Source organism: Staurois parvus, unplaced genomic scaffold (genome assembly GCF_062004578.1).
Source record: "Staurois parvus isolate SC_StPar_1 unplaced genomic scaffold, SC_StPar_1.0 ptg000401l, whole genome shotgun sequence".
NCBI classification, from domain to species: domain Eukaryota; kingdom Metazoa; phylum Chordata; class Amphibia; order Anura; family Ranidae; genus Staurois; species Staurois parvus.
The window spans coordinates 2,753,082-2,766,097 of record NW_028318197.1 but is presented as its reverse complement, the minus strand read 5'-3'; the positions used below and the strand labels follow the sequence as shown (position 1 = coordinate 2,766,097).

The following is a 13,016-nucleotide window of genomic DNA, read 5'->3' as shown; positions in this document are numbered from 1 at the left end:
CTACTAATGAGTCAGCTGTATTTGGTAACAAAACATTGTTTGTGTTCTTTGCAGCCTGTCCCACCCTGTCACATTGCTTGATATGTAACAATGGACTTCACCAATGCAAATGCATGTTATGAAACTGTTTGTGCAGCTTTCTCCTACTGACTACATTAGACAAGTATTGCTCTTGCTCATGCTCAGGGCTGTATCTTCTAATTTATTAAAAATATTAATGTAAGTGTATGACTTTATTTCTACAGATCCAGCCTCTCCCTACCAGGGTCTCTTTGGTTTTGACATTATGGAGTTGTAAGATGATACCTCTGCCTGGAGCAAGTATTCAGATTCTAAGCAGACATGTGCGGCTCTGCTTGTTTGATGGTACTAAGGTAAACACTGATGTGCAAGTTCTAGTGTTCTACGGGGCGGAGGTGCAATCACATGCCTCCTGCCTTACTGTGATTGGAAAAAGGGACACATTCAGTACCAGCATTGTTTGGTTAAAACATGCCACTGACACACCTACTCTCGTAACTCTGTCAACATCAATACTAGTTTTACAAAAGTACATTTTCGCATATTTTCAAGTGTCAGCAATGGTTCTGATGAGTTGATGAGCACTATGGGTTTTTCCTAGCAAGCTGTTTGAATGAAGACTGCACAGTCTTTCCATGTTCCTGGGAATTCCTATAAATTCCTTAAAAACCCCCCAAATTCTTACAATAATTTGCTTCTGCTTATGTTGGAGATAGTGTCTGTATGTGTGTATGAATGGAACTGTAAATTTTTGTGAAATATGGCAACTCTGTAGAATTTAAATCAATAACAATTTTTTTTTGCCAAATAAAACTATGCATACTTTCATATTATCAGGTCCTGAGTAACATTCATACAGTAAGAGCTACATGGCTACCCAAAAACGCTAAAACTTGGACATTTTCTCCTAGGGTGAGTATACATATAAGTGCTATTTTTATGTAATATCTTTCCTATTGTGTTTCCAATTTGTGATTCCTGTTATGTTTGGCTTCACATTGCAATCTGTTTTGTGTCCGCTGGCAAACAAAACAACATTTTTAATACATTTTTTTTATGGTTGCAAAGTACATGTATTTTATCTCCTTATTGCTACTTTGCTTCCTATGGTAAGTGATAATCTATAATATATAGTGATTGAACACTACACAGTTTCATGGGTACCAGGGGAAAGGATTTTTTTCTGCAGTGGAATAATACATACAGTTGTGTTCAAAATAATAGCAGTGTGTTGAAAAAAGTGAATAAAGCTAAAAATCCTTCTAATAGCTTTTATTTCCATACACACAAATGCATTGGGAACACAACACATTCTATTCCAAATCAAAACATGAAGAAAAATATATCAAATTTGTGTTGTTCCTCTAAAAACAATTGAAGAAAAGTGAATATTAGATTGTTCAAAAAAATAGCAGTGTTTATATTCTTCTTTACAAACTCAAACATTCACTATATAAACTGAAAAATGTTTGAAGATTTTGCTTTCCTTTGAATCACTTAATTAATATTTAGTTGTATAAGCACTGTTTCTGAGAACTGCTGTACATCTGTGTTGCATGGAGTCAACCAACTTCTGGCACCTGTGAACAGGTTTTCCAGCCCAGGATGATTGGACTACATTCCACAGTTGTCTATTTCTTGGTTTTGCCTCAGAAACTGCATTTTTGATGTCATCCCACAAGTTTTCTATTGGATTAAGATCCGGGGATTGGGCTGGCCACTCCATAACGTCAATCTCGATGGTCTGGAACCAAGATGTTGCAAGTTTAATGGTGTGTTTGGGGTCATTGTCTTTTTGGAACACCCATTTCAAGGGCATTTCCTCTTCAGCATAAGGCAGCATGACCTCTTCAAGTATTCTGATGTATTCAAACTGATCCATGATCCCTGTTATGCGATAAATAGGCCCAACACCGTAGTATGAGAAACATCCCCATATCACGATGCTTGTGCAACCATGCTTCACTTTCTTCACAGTGTACTGTGGCTTGAATTCAGTGTTTGGGGTCGTCTGACAAACTGTCTCTGGCCACTAGACCCAAAAAGAACAATCTTACTTTCATCAGTCCACAAAATGTTGCTCCATTTCTCTTTAGGCCAGTCAATGTGCTCTTTGGCAAATTGTAACCTCTTCAGCACGTCTTTTTTTCAACAGTGGGACTTTGCGGGGGCTTCTTGCAGATAACTTGGCGTCACATAGGCGTCTTCTAATTGTAACAGTACTCACAGGTAACTTTAGACCTTTTTTGATCTTCCTGGAGCCGATTGTTGGCTGAGTCCTTGCCATTTTGGCTATTCTATCCATTTCGCTTTCTTCCCTGTGTTTCACGTTTTGGTTGCCATTTTAAAGCATTTGCGATCATTTTAACTGAGCAGCCTATCATTTTCTGCACTTCTTTATATGTTTTCCCCTCTACAATCAACTTTTTAATCAAGGTACGCTGTTCTTCTGAACAATGTCTGGATCGACCCATTTTCCTCAGAATTTCAGAGAGAAATGCACTGTAACCAGCATGTACAACATTTGCTGCCTTCCTTCCTTAAATAAGGGCAATAATTTCCACCTGTTTTTCAAAGAATGAATGACCTCACTAATAGAACTCCACACTGCTATTATTTTGAACATGCCCCTTTCAATTAGTGATTCAATTACACAGAATCAGCAGCATGCATGTCATGACTGTTGGGTCTGTTGGATTTCTATTACTCTACTACACCTGCTAGTAAATTATTTGCCATGTAGAAATATCATTTCTACCAAAAACAGTGATTGATCAGGTTAGTGATGTCTGACTGCTATTATTTTGAACACAACTGTATACATTGGGTAATTACGTTAGAAAATGTGTTATTTTATAAGTGGATTAAAAAAATTCTGGGTTTCCATTTGTTATTTTGTACATACAGGTTACAGGCATTCTTCCCAGCATGTTGGATGGTGACTGTTTCGTGAGGTCTGCCAGCCAGTTTCCAGAAATAGGGATTTTGTTTGAAGTAGGAGTTACTTATATCCGAAGCGTAAGTTTTATTTTACAGGTTTTATTATTGTGCTGTGCGCTGTGATTAAGATCTTTTCCCTGACAATGTTGGCATTGCTTAAAAAAAGTATAAACTGTATTCAGGGTATATAGTTTGCTCTTGATTATCCAAGTTAGTTGCTGTACCAAATGATTGCATTGAAGAACATCCATTTGTTTTAATAGATTGAAAATGCAAATCTTCTGTTTGACTTCTGTTTTGCATTTGTTGCAAAGTTTTAATCATACAGTGATAATATTATTTAACTGAAATTCTTAGAGTTTTTCACAGACAAAAAGTGGGTATGCCTTACCTCTTTTATTACTGGTCAACAATGAGATCTCCTCCATCCTTCTGGCTGTGTGTCCTATTATACTGAGATGAGGTATATATAGAACTTTATGGACCAGTACTGGACAACATACAAGTGACTGCATTGCTGTAGACATTCATTGATTTGCATGCCTTTTTTTTTTTTCAAAGCTGCAGTGGCAAAATGACAGCTGAAATTTGGTTTCTATGGAAAACGCATATCTGTCCCATTATTTTCAGTATAAAATTAGATGTGACATGGTAACATATATGTTTATTAAATGATACTGTGTTTGATCGTTTTTTGCTGTGATACTGGTGTGGAGATTTGTCATACTGTAACAGATAGGGCTAAGACGCACACAATGCTGTTTCAGGTTTTCCATATCCTTGACCCCTCCTACGTTACTCATAATATTATATGCGTAATACACTCTGAGGTGAGCCAGATAGTTCAAATTGCAGCTAAATCCTGTTTGTCATGTACATCCCTGGGGTGGAGGGGATTTCACATTCACAGACAGCAGTAAAGACATGATGAGAATTCCAGCCCTTCTGCACTCCATCTAGAACTAAAAACATGTTTTGCGTATAGTGTTTTGTATATGCAGAGTTTATTAAATAAGAATTATTCACATTAGTTGTTAGTCATTTTGACTGTATATACAGTTGTGGCCAAAATTATTCAACCCCCACTGAAATTGAGTGTTTTGGCCAGTTTGACATTGCTTTTGATCATTCAGTCATCTTGCTTACATTTACATTAAAGAGGCACTTGTAGGTCAGACAAATATAACATAACAGTTATAATGAAATAACCACAAATGTCTTTTCTGTGCTCACAGCATTATCGGTTTTATTCAACCCCCAAGTGACATTCAATCTTAGTACTTAGTACAGCATCCTTTTACAGTTATAACAGCTTTTAAACGTGAAGCATAGCTTGACACAAGTGTCTTGCAGCGATCTACGGGTATCTTCGCCCATTCTTCATGGGCAAAGGCCTCCAGTTCAGTCACATTCTTAGGCTTGCGCACTGCAACTGCTTTCTTTAAGTCCCACCAGAGGTTCTCAATCGGATTTAAGTCTGGTGACTGCGATGGCCACTCCAAAATGTTCCAGCCTTTCCTCTGCAACCATGCTCTAGTGGACTTGGAGGTATGCTTGGGATCATTGTCCTGTTGAAAGGTCCAACGTCTCCCAAGCCTCAGGTGTGTGACGGACTGCATCACGTTTCCATCCAATATCTCCTGGTACTGAAGAGAATTCATGGTACCTTGCACACGCTGAAGCTTCCCTGTACCTGCAGAAGCAAAACAGCCCCAAAGCATGATTGACCCTCCACCATGCTTCACAGTAGGCAAGGTGTTCTTTTCATCATAGGCCTTGTTCTTCCTCCTCCAAACATAGCGTTGATCCATGGGCCCAAACAGTTCTAATTTTGTTTCATCAGTCCACAGAACACTATCCCACAACTTTTGTGGTTTGTCCACATGGCTTTTGGCATACTGCAGTCGACTCTTCTTATTCTTTGGAGACAGCAAGGGGGTACGCCTGGGAGTTCTGGCACGGAGGCCTTCATTACGCAGTGTGCGTCTTATTGTCTGGGCTGAAACTTCTGTACCCACATCTGACAAATCTTTTCTCAGTTCCTCAGCAGTCACACGGGGACTTCTCTCCACTCTACGCTTCAGGTAGCGCACAGCAGTCGAAGTCAGCATCTTCTTTCTGCCACGACCAGGTAGCGTTTCAACAGTGCCCTTTGCCTTGAATTTGCGAATGATGCTTCCTAAGGTGTCTCTTGGTATGTTTAACATCTTTGCAATCTTCTTATAGCCATTGCCCTTCCTGTGAAGAGAAATCACCTCTTCTCTTGTCTTCCTGGACCATTCTCTTGCCTTCACCATGTTTGTAACCACACCAGTAAATGTCTAGAAGGAGCTGAGTATCACAGTCATTTTAAAGCTGCCTAATTGGTGCTTATTATGCTTGATTGCTGCTCGGTGACATCCACAGGTGTTTTCAATACCTGATGGAAAGCACCTGTATGAACCTCTGTTCTTCAGAGTGGTAGTCTTTAAGGGGTTGAATAATTGTGGCAATGAAGAAACCACATAAGAACCATTTACTACTGTATTACATAAACAATTGATGTCATTTTAGTTGCATTTGGGTAGTTACAACGTCCTTGTAGGATTTGATTCTGAATACAATTCCAAATGTACACTATAGTCCCTAAACCCCTTTACAGCATTGGGGGTTGAATAATTTTGGCCACAACTGTATTATGAGGCAGAACCACATAGCTGGGTAGCAAAGGCTAGCATTTCCTAAAAATTTTTTAAAAAAAGACACTCGTCCTGCTAATCGTCCTGCAGAAAAAGTGCAATATGTGACCTCTGTAGCTCCCATGCTCTGCGTGTCTCTTTCCTATATTACCTGGCATTTTCTTCTTTTAAAGTCTACAGGTGAGAGGGGAGAGTTGAGCTGTGGCTGGACTTTCTTAAAACTCTTTGATGTCAGTGGCATTCCAATACCTTCAAAGTAAGAGAAATGCTTCACGTAGTGTTTATGATAGTAATTTCACATTTATATGTTTTTTTATTGACAACACTGAGGTCTCCCCCTGAGTTCTGAATCAGAAAAACCTGTTATTGCTTTCATTTTATTTTTGCTGTGGTTTGATTATTTTCATTCTCATTTGTCTTGCATTATTAAAAAACCCCCCCAAAAAACAACTTTTTTTTGTTGCCACCTGAGCAGGATGATCTTTCACCTGTCAACCCAGGTATAACTGCAGTAAAATGGCATGGAATAAAATTAATATACTCACTGCAGTGAAGTTAATGGCTATGCACATTGAAAGCCTTTAGTCTTTGTCATGGCTTCTGATGAACCCTCTGGACATAGCAAAGTTTACACAAATCCGATTATTTCCCTAATAGGTGGACATTGCTGGCAGAATGACTTACTGACTTCTTAAATCTCTCTCTAGATCACCTTTATTCATTAGACACTAATGTTTATTCATTAGACACTAATGTTTGATGGATTCCATTCCATTTTTGATGGATTCCAGTAGACGTGAATGGGACCATGCAGGGAAACACACCATAAATGCAGAATGCAACGTTTTCTTCTAAAAAGAACTATAGAAAAAAGTAGAATTTAATATGTCTGCACTACTATATGACAGGTATGATGATTAAAGCCATCAGATACCCCAACTTTACCCCTCTACAGCATGGAGTCTCAGTCCTTATTATGAGGCAGGAGGAGTTTTTAGGCTTGGTATAATAAATCCAGCAGGAAGAGTGAGATATCTTTGCAATGGCTTTAGCCAACTTCTTAGAGTTGGAAACCTTGAAAGAATCTTGTTTGTGATCTAGTCATCTGCTTTGGGTGAAACTACACTTTGCCCTTCATAATCACATCAACAATTTTGGTGCCAAATCATTCCAATGGCATCATTAGCTGTTCTAGCGCATGATCTTTCCCAATTTGAGGGCTGCATCCCTTTACATACAACAGAAGCTGGTTTTCTGTTGATAAAAGTGATATTGGGCTGTAAGTGGAAAGTGACTTATGTATGTGTGTATTTGTTCAGTATAAAAAAGTATCAAATTACAATATTTTACTTTTATCATTATACTTGAAATATAATTAATATTGGTATTCAATGTATTTTCTTTTTTTTTAAAAGATAACTATACTTTTGTGCTTCCACCTGGCAGCACTAAGGTCATTTTTTCAAATCCCAACCACTGCACCACCTGCCTGGAACTTGCATGATCTCTCTGTGCGGGTTTCCTGCGGTTACTTCATTTTCCTCCACATTCCAAAAACATGCTAGTAGGTTTATTGGCTCCTGTCCAAATTGGCCCTAATGTGTATGAATGTTAGCTAGGGCTAGACCTTTGATTGTAAACTCTTTGAGGGTAGAGACTGATGTGAATGTACAATATATATGTAAAGCGCTGCATAAATCAACGGCGTTATATAAGTGCCTGTAATAAATTTTAAAAGTATACTTTTAGTTATCCTTAAACTGCAGGTCCACTTCACCCTGTAGTCTGGGCCAGGCTGGACTGTGCATGGGCAGTAGATTTTCCTAATCATTCCTATCAAAGTCCTGTCTATATTGCCTTGATTATTGGCTTTCTGTCTGCACTGTGGCCATGTGATACAGATTCTGTACTATCTCTACATGAACAGCTTACAGTTGGGCTGCTGTTTGGTTTACTGTTGAATTGCAACCACAATTTTTGGTCCCAAAGTAGATTATATTTTACTTAATTGTAACCCTGTATGTTTATAAATATTTATTATTAAAAAGATCTGTAGAGACAACAGATTTCTAAATACTCATACAGTTATTTGATTAAAGTTATTTATGAACTTGTGCTATCCATGTATGTATAACCTTGTATAAAATGTACAGTAAATGACTAGCAAACTAGATTGTTACATAAATACTCTATAACTTTCTAGTATTGTTGCTGCATCTATTGTTTTATGAGTACATAAAAGCTTTTTAATTGGAAAGTAGTACAGGAAACTTTATTTGAATCTGATCATAAAATACAGTGGTGAAAGTTAGTGACCAACAAAGAATTGTTTGGGTGATGACACACTGAAATGCATAACATTTGTAAGTGTCACCTTTTGTGTGCCCTATTTAATCTAGTTCTAATTAATAACCATGGCATTGCAATTGTATTTTCTATGTTTACTTTAATATTATATTCATTTAATGTACAGGTGAATCTCAAAAAATTAGAATATCATGCAAAAGTTCATTTATTTCAGTAATGCAACTTAAAAGGTGCAACTAATATATGAGATAGACTCATTACATGCAAAACAAGATAGTTCAAGCCATGATTTGTCATCATTGTGATGATTATGGCTTACAGCTCATGAAAACCCCAAATCCACAATCTCAGAAAATTAAAATATTGTGAAAAGGTGCAATATTCTAGGCTCAAAGTGTCCCACTCTAATCAGCTAATTAAGCCATAACACCTGCAAAGGGTTCCTGAGCCTTTAAATGGTCTCTCACTCTGGTTCAGTAGGAATCACAATCATGGGAAAGACTGCTGACCTGACAGTTGTGCAGAAAACCATCACAGACCCCCTCCATAAGGAGGGAAAGCCTCAAAAGGTAATTGCAAAAGAAGTTGGATGTTCCCAAAGTGCTGTATCAAAGCACATTAATAGAAAGTTATGTGGAAGGGAAAAGTGTGGAAGAAAAAGGTGCACAAGAAGCAGGAATGACCGCAGCCTGGAGAGGATTGTCAGGAAAAGGCCATTCAAAAGTGTTGGGGACTTTCACAAGGAGAGGACTGAGGCTGGAGTCAGTGCATCAAGAGCCACCACACATAGACGGATCCTGGACATGGGCTTCAAATGTCGTATTCCTCTTGTCAGGCCGCTCCTGAACAACAAACCACATCAGAAGCGTCTTACCTGGGCTAAAGAAAAACAGACCTGGTCTGTTGCTCAGTGGTCCAAAATCCTCTTTTCTGATGAAAGCAACTTTTGCATCTCATTTGGAACCAAGGACCCAGAGTATGGAGGAAGAATGGAGAGGCACACACTGCAAGATGCTTGAAGTCCAGTGTGAAGTTTCCACAGTCTCTGTTGATTTGAGGAGCCATGTCATCTGCTGGTGTTGGTCCACTGTGCTTCATTAAGTCCATGGTCAATGCAGCCATCTACCAGGAGATTTTGGAGCACTTCATGCTTCCTTCCGCAGACGAGCTTTATGGGGATGCTGACTTCATTTTCCTGCAGGACTTGGCACCTGCCCACACTGCAAAAAGTACCAAAACCTGGTTCAATGACCGTGGGATTACTGTGCTTGATTGGCCAGCAGACTCGCCTGACCTGAACCCCATAGAGAATCTATGGGGCATTGCCAAGAGAAAGATGAGACATAAGACCGAACAATGCAGAAGAGCTGAAGGCCGCTATTGAAGCATCCTGGTCTTCCATAACACCTCAGCAGTGTCACAGGCTGATAGCTTCCATGCCACGCCGCATTGAGGCAGTAATTGCTGCAAAAGGGGCCCAAATCAAGTACTGCGTACATATGCATGCTTATACTTTTCAGAGGTCCGATATTGTTCTATGTACAATCCTTGTTTTATTGATTGCATGTAATATTCTAGTTTTCTGAGATTGTGGATTTGGGGTTTTCATGAGCTGTAAGCCATAATCATCACAATTATGACAAATCACGGCTTGAACTATCTTGCTTTGCATGTATTGAGTCTATCTCATATCTTAGTTTCACCTTCTAAGTTGCATTACTGAAATAAATGAACTTTTGCACGATATTCTAATTTTTCGAGCTTCACCTGTATACAGTGCTTTAGTATTTAATAGTGCATTTTTTTAACAGGACTTATGAATTGGCATTAAATGGCGGTACTCCCTATGAACAAGGAGTTGAGGTGGATCCATCTATATCTAGACGAGGTCAGTAGTGTACCCTTGTGAGTTAGGTTTGGCACAAATGGTCTGATCTTGCTGTGATCCAGCACCCTAGTACTGTGCTTGGGTAGAGGTAGACCAGAGAGAAGAAAGTTGAAATAGCTGAGGAGAGAGATAACAAGTGAATCAATAGATTGTTGGTGTCATTGGTTAGGAATGAGTGTTTTTTGGAGATCTTACAGAGGTGAAGGTGGCTAGAGTTGGACAATGATTCGATGGGGGGCTGAAAGGAGAGGTCTGAATCTGGGATTACACCTAGCTCCTTGGCATGATGGGAGGGGATGATAGTTGTATTGATATTGATGCTGGAGTTGGGGCGGGGGGGAGGGCTTGGGGAAGGAAAGATCATGAGCTCAGTTTTTAAAGAACACCATGCAGCCCACCTGGTCCTTATCTCTTCTCAGTTTTTGCAGATACAACCAGTTTATTAAAGAAATTATGACCATGGACATTCAGATTATAATTCTTATAATTTCCATTGTTTAAATGCCTTATATAAATTTGCAATGTTATTCTCCAGCAAACAGTGGAGTCTTTAATCAAATGATGACCCATAGAAGACAACCACGGCTTCTTGTGAAACTTAGATCAGTCAACAGAAGAAGAAGGGAAATGTTAAGGTAGGTTCACCTGACACTGATGTCATTGTTAAAGCTCAACTCCAGGCAGATATAAAACATTAACTAATGCAGTTAAAATTAAGGCTGGAGTTTAGTTAAAATGTTTTTCGGTATACAGCGCCAAGAACATAACTTCACTCTAAAGAAATGCATAAGACAGACTGCTGGAACTGTTAAAAAAAAAAAAAAAAAAAAGAAATGATCCCAGATCACCTTTACAGTGCATTGGTTTACAACAACCAACAGTATTTAGGATACACTTCATTAGAGGTAAGTTATGTCCCTGGTGCTTTATACCCCCCAAAAAATTGAGTTAAACTTCAGCTTTAAGTTTTTTTTTTAATTCATCTTGTCTTATACTAGCCCCCTCAAATCCCCTGTACAACAGGACTCAGAAGAAGGAGGGACAACAATAAGAGCCAGTCAGATTAGCTGCAGTGTGCATCTGCTGATAGTGAATATTTTGACATGAATAGATAGAGCAAAGAGATGAGCTCATCAGTACACTGATTTTCCTTCATTGTTCAGTCAGCAGGCTAGGTGTGCATTTAAAGTGATGCCCATCCAATTGCCGGATGTGACAGTATGTCTGCAAAGGACACCTAACCCCCTTAAACTTGCTTTACCTGCAACCCCCTTACTTCTCTTTTCTTTTTTTTTTTCTCAGGTGATGCTATAGTCAGCATTGAGTACAGCCTAGCAAAGCTGTGCCATCACTCTCTCATTTGATAGTGCTCAGGCCTAGTGAGTGAATGCTATGACCAAGTACTCCCACTGTCAATTGTATCTACAGAATATATTTTTTCTTTTATCTTGTTTTTGAAGTCTTCTTCCAGAAACCTTGGTAGGCAGCATGTGCCATGTGCCATTGTTGGTCTTTTATCGTCAAATCCTGGGTGATGTTCTTCTGAAAGAGAGAGTGAACATGCAGAATATAGGTATGCAATTTTTCTTGCATGAGCAATATTTCTAGTAAACATACAATTTATCATTATTATGACTAAAAAAGGAACAACTTAAAGTGGTTCAGTAGCGCAAAATATCATAAAGTGAATGAAACTAGCTATCAAAATATGACTTTTGATGTGAAAAATCCTAAATAAAGTCCTTAATAAACCCACAAAAATCTTCTAAGTTCTCCAAGAAAGTTCACCATGTGTACAAAATGTAATGTCCCCCCTTTCGGGTGTGCACTCACCAAATGCCCCCACTCTCATGGTTGGCCAAATCGCTTAAAGGAAACAATCACCATCTCCCATACACCAAGATGTCACTCTCTTCAGGATGCCCAGGTATCATTCCATGAATTGGTTGATAATAGGTATAAAGGAATTGAAAATGGTCACATCCACCCTTCTTCCTCCTCTGTGATCACCTCCCAAATGGTCATGTAAGGGAAAAACACAAAAGAGAAACCCAAATGGTGCAGTACAAAATGCCTTCTTTATTGGACCTTAATTAGGGTAGCTAAACCATTCAGGATAAGGCTTGGACTCGTAGTGGAAACCATGCAAATAAAGAGCGCTCCACATAGTGTAAAACCATAGTCACAACATTTATTTAAAGTATGCTTGCACTCACATGTAAGCAAACATCATTAGGCATTGATTGGCAATAAAATCCAAATTTTCCTATTTCCAAAATGGCCACCGTAGCTCCACCCACGCACACTACTGCGCATGTGTGGACGGCTGGTGGCCATTTTGGAAATTGAAAAATTTGGATTTCCACTACTAGTCCAAACCTTATTCTGAATGGTTTAGCTACTCTAATTAAGGTCCATTGTTTGGAAGATACTTATCTGCTGTTTTGGTGATCTGGAGGAGCATATGAGTGACCGGCTTTCTAGATTGTTTAACAAAGCGCGATTGACCACTCTTAACAGGGGGTCATGCCTTTCTGGTAAGCCTTCTGTAGTAGCGGCTGTCCTTGTTTTTTTTTTTTTTGTTTTGTTTCATCACAGCCTGTTCCTACTACTAGGGGTAATAGGGGTTCCATTAGCAATGAGCGATTTGTGACTCTCAGGTAAGTTACCACTGAAGCCAATTGTCGTTTTCGCTATCTGTAAGGGGGAATCCTTCCAGATGACCACAAATGTAAAGAGCATTCTACCCGCTGACTTGTAAAGTAATGTACGGTGAGCTGTACATATAGTAATTGTTGGCAGGTATTTCTTGTTATTCCAAGGGTTTCTCCATGTTAAAAAGGTTGAGAAAGGCTGGTCTGCTGTATTATAAAGAAAATGCCTTCTTTAGTTATCTTCAAGCCTTTAGGCTTATCTTATCAAGGCCTGATTTGTGTGCAGTGAGTGAAGTGCAGCCTCATTTTGACAGGGTAGCCTCCCTGCATACATTCAGAAAAGGCATGTGAGCAGCACACGTGTCTAGAATGCTCCACATTCAATGTGACGGTGCTTGTTTTGGGCAAGAGTACAGAGACAAGTGTGTCAATTAAGCCTTATTATATATCCGTCTTCCTGATGCCTGGATGGTCAGACAGAGGTGTTTTGGGGGGGGGAGGGGGAGTGGTTGACAACATGACATGCTA

The 13,016-nt window shown here is 39.1% G+C and overlaps 1 protein-coding gene across 1 annotated transcript in view; it reads left to right on the top strand.

The window, feature by feature from the left end:
* NPHP1 (nephrocystin 1) overlaps positions 1 to 13,016 on the top strand; it is a 136,743-nt gene that overhangs the window by 82,849 nt on the left and 40,878 nt on the right. Inside the window, exons 12-18 of the mRNA XM_089686505.1 lie at positions 246 to 374; positions 859 to 933; positions 2,929 to 3,039; positions 5,813 to 5,895; positions 9,758 to 9,834; positions 10,370 to 10,469; positions 11,295 to 11,407. Coding sequence (XP_089542631.1) covers positions 246 to 374; positions 859 to 933; positions 2,929 to 3,039; positions 5,813 to 5,895; positions 9,758 to 9,834; positions 10,370 to 10,469; positions 11,295 to 11,407 — 688 coding nt within the window. The remainder of the gene's footprint in view (positions 1 to 245; positions 375 to 858; positions 934 to 2,928; positions 3,040 to 5,812; positions 5,896 to 9,757; positions 9,835 to 10,369; positions 10,470 to 11,294; positions 11,408 to 13,016) is intronic.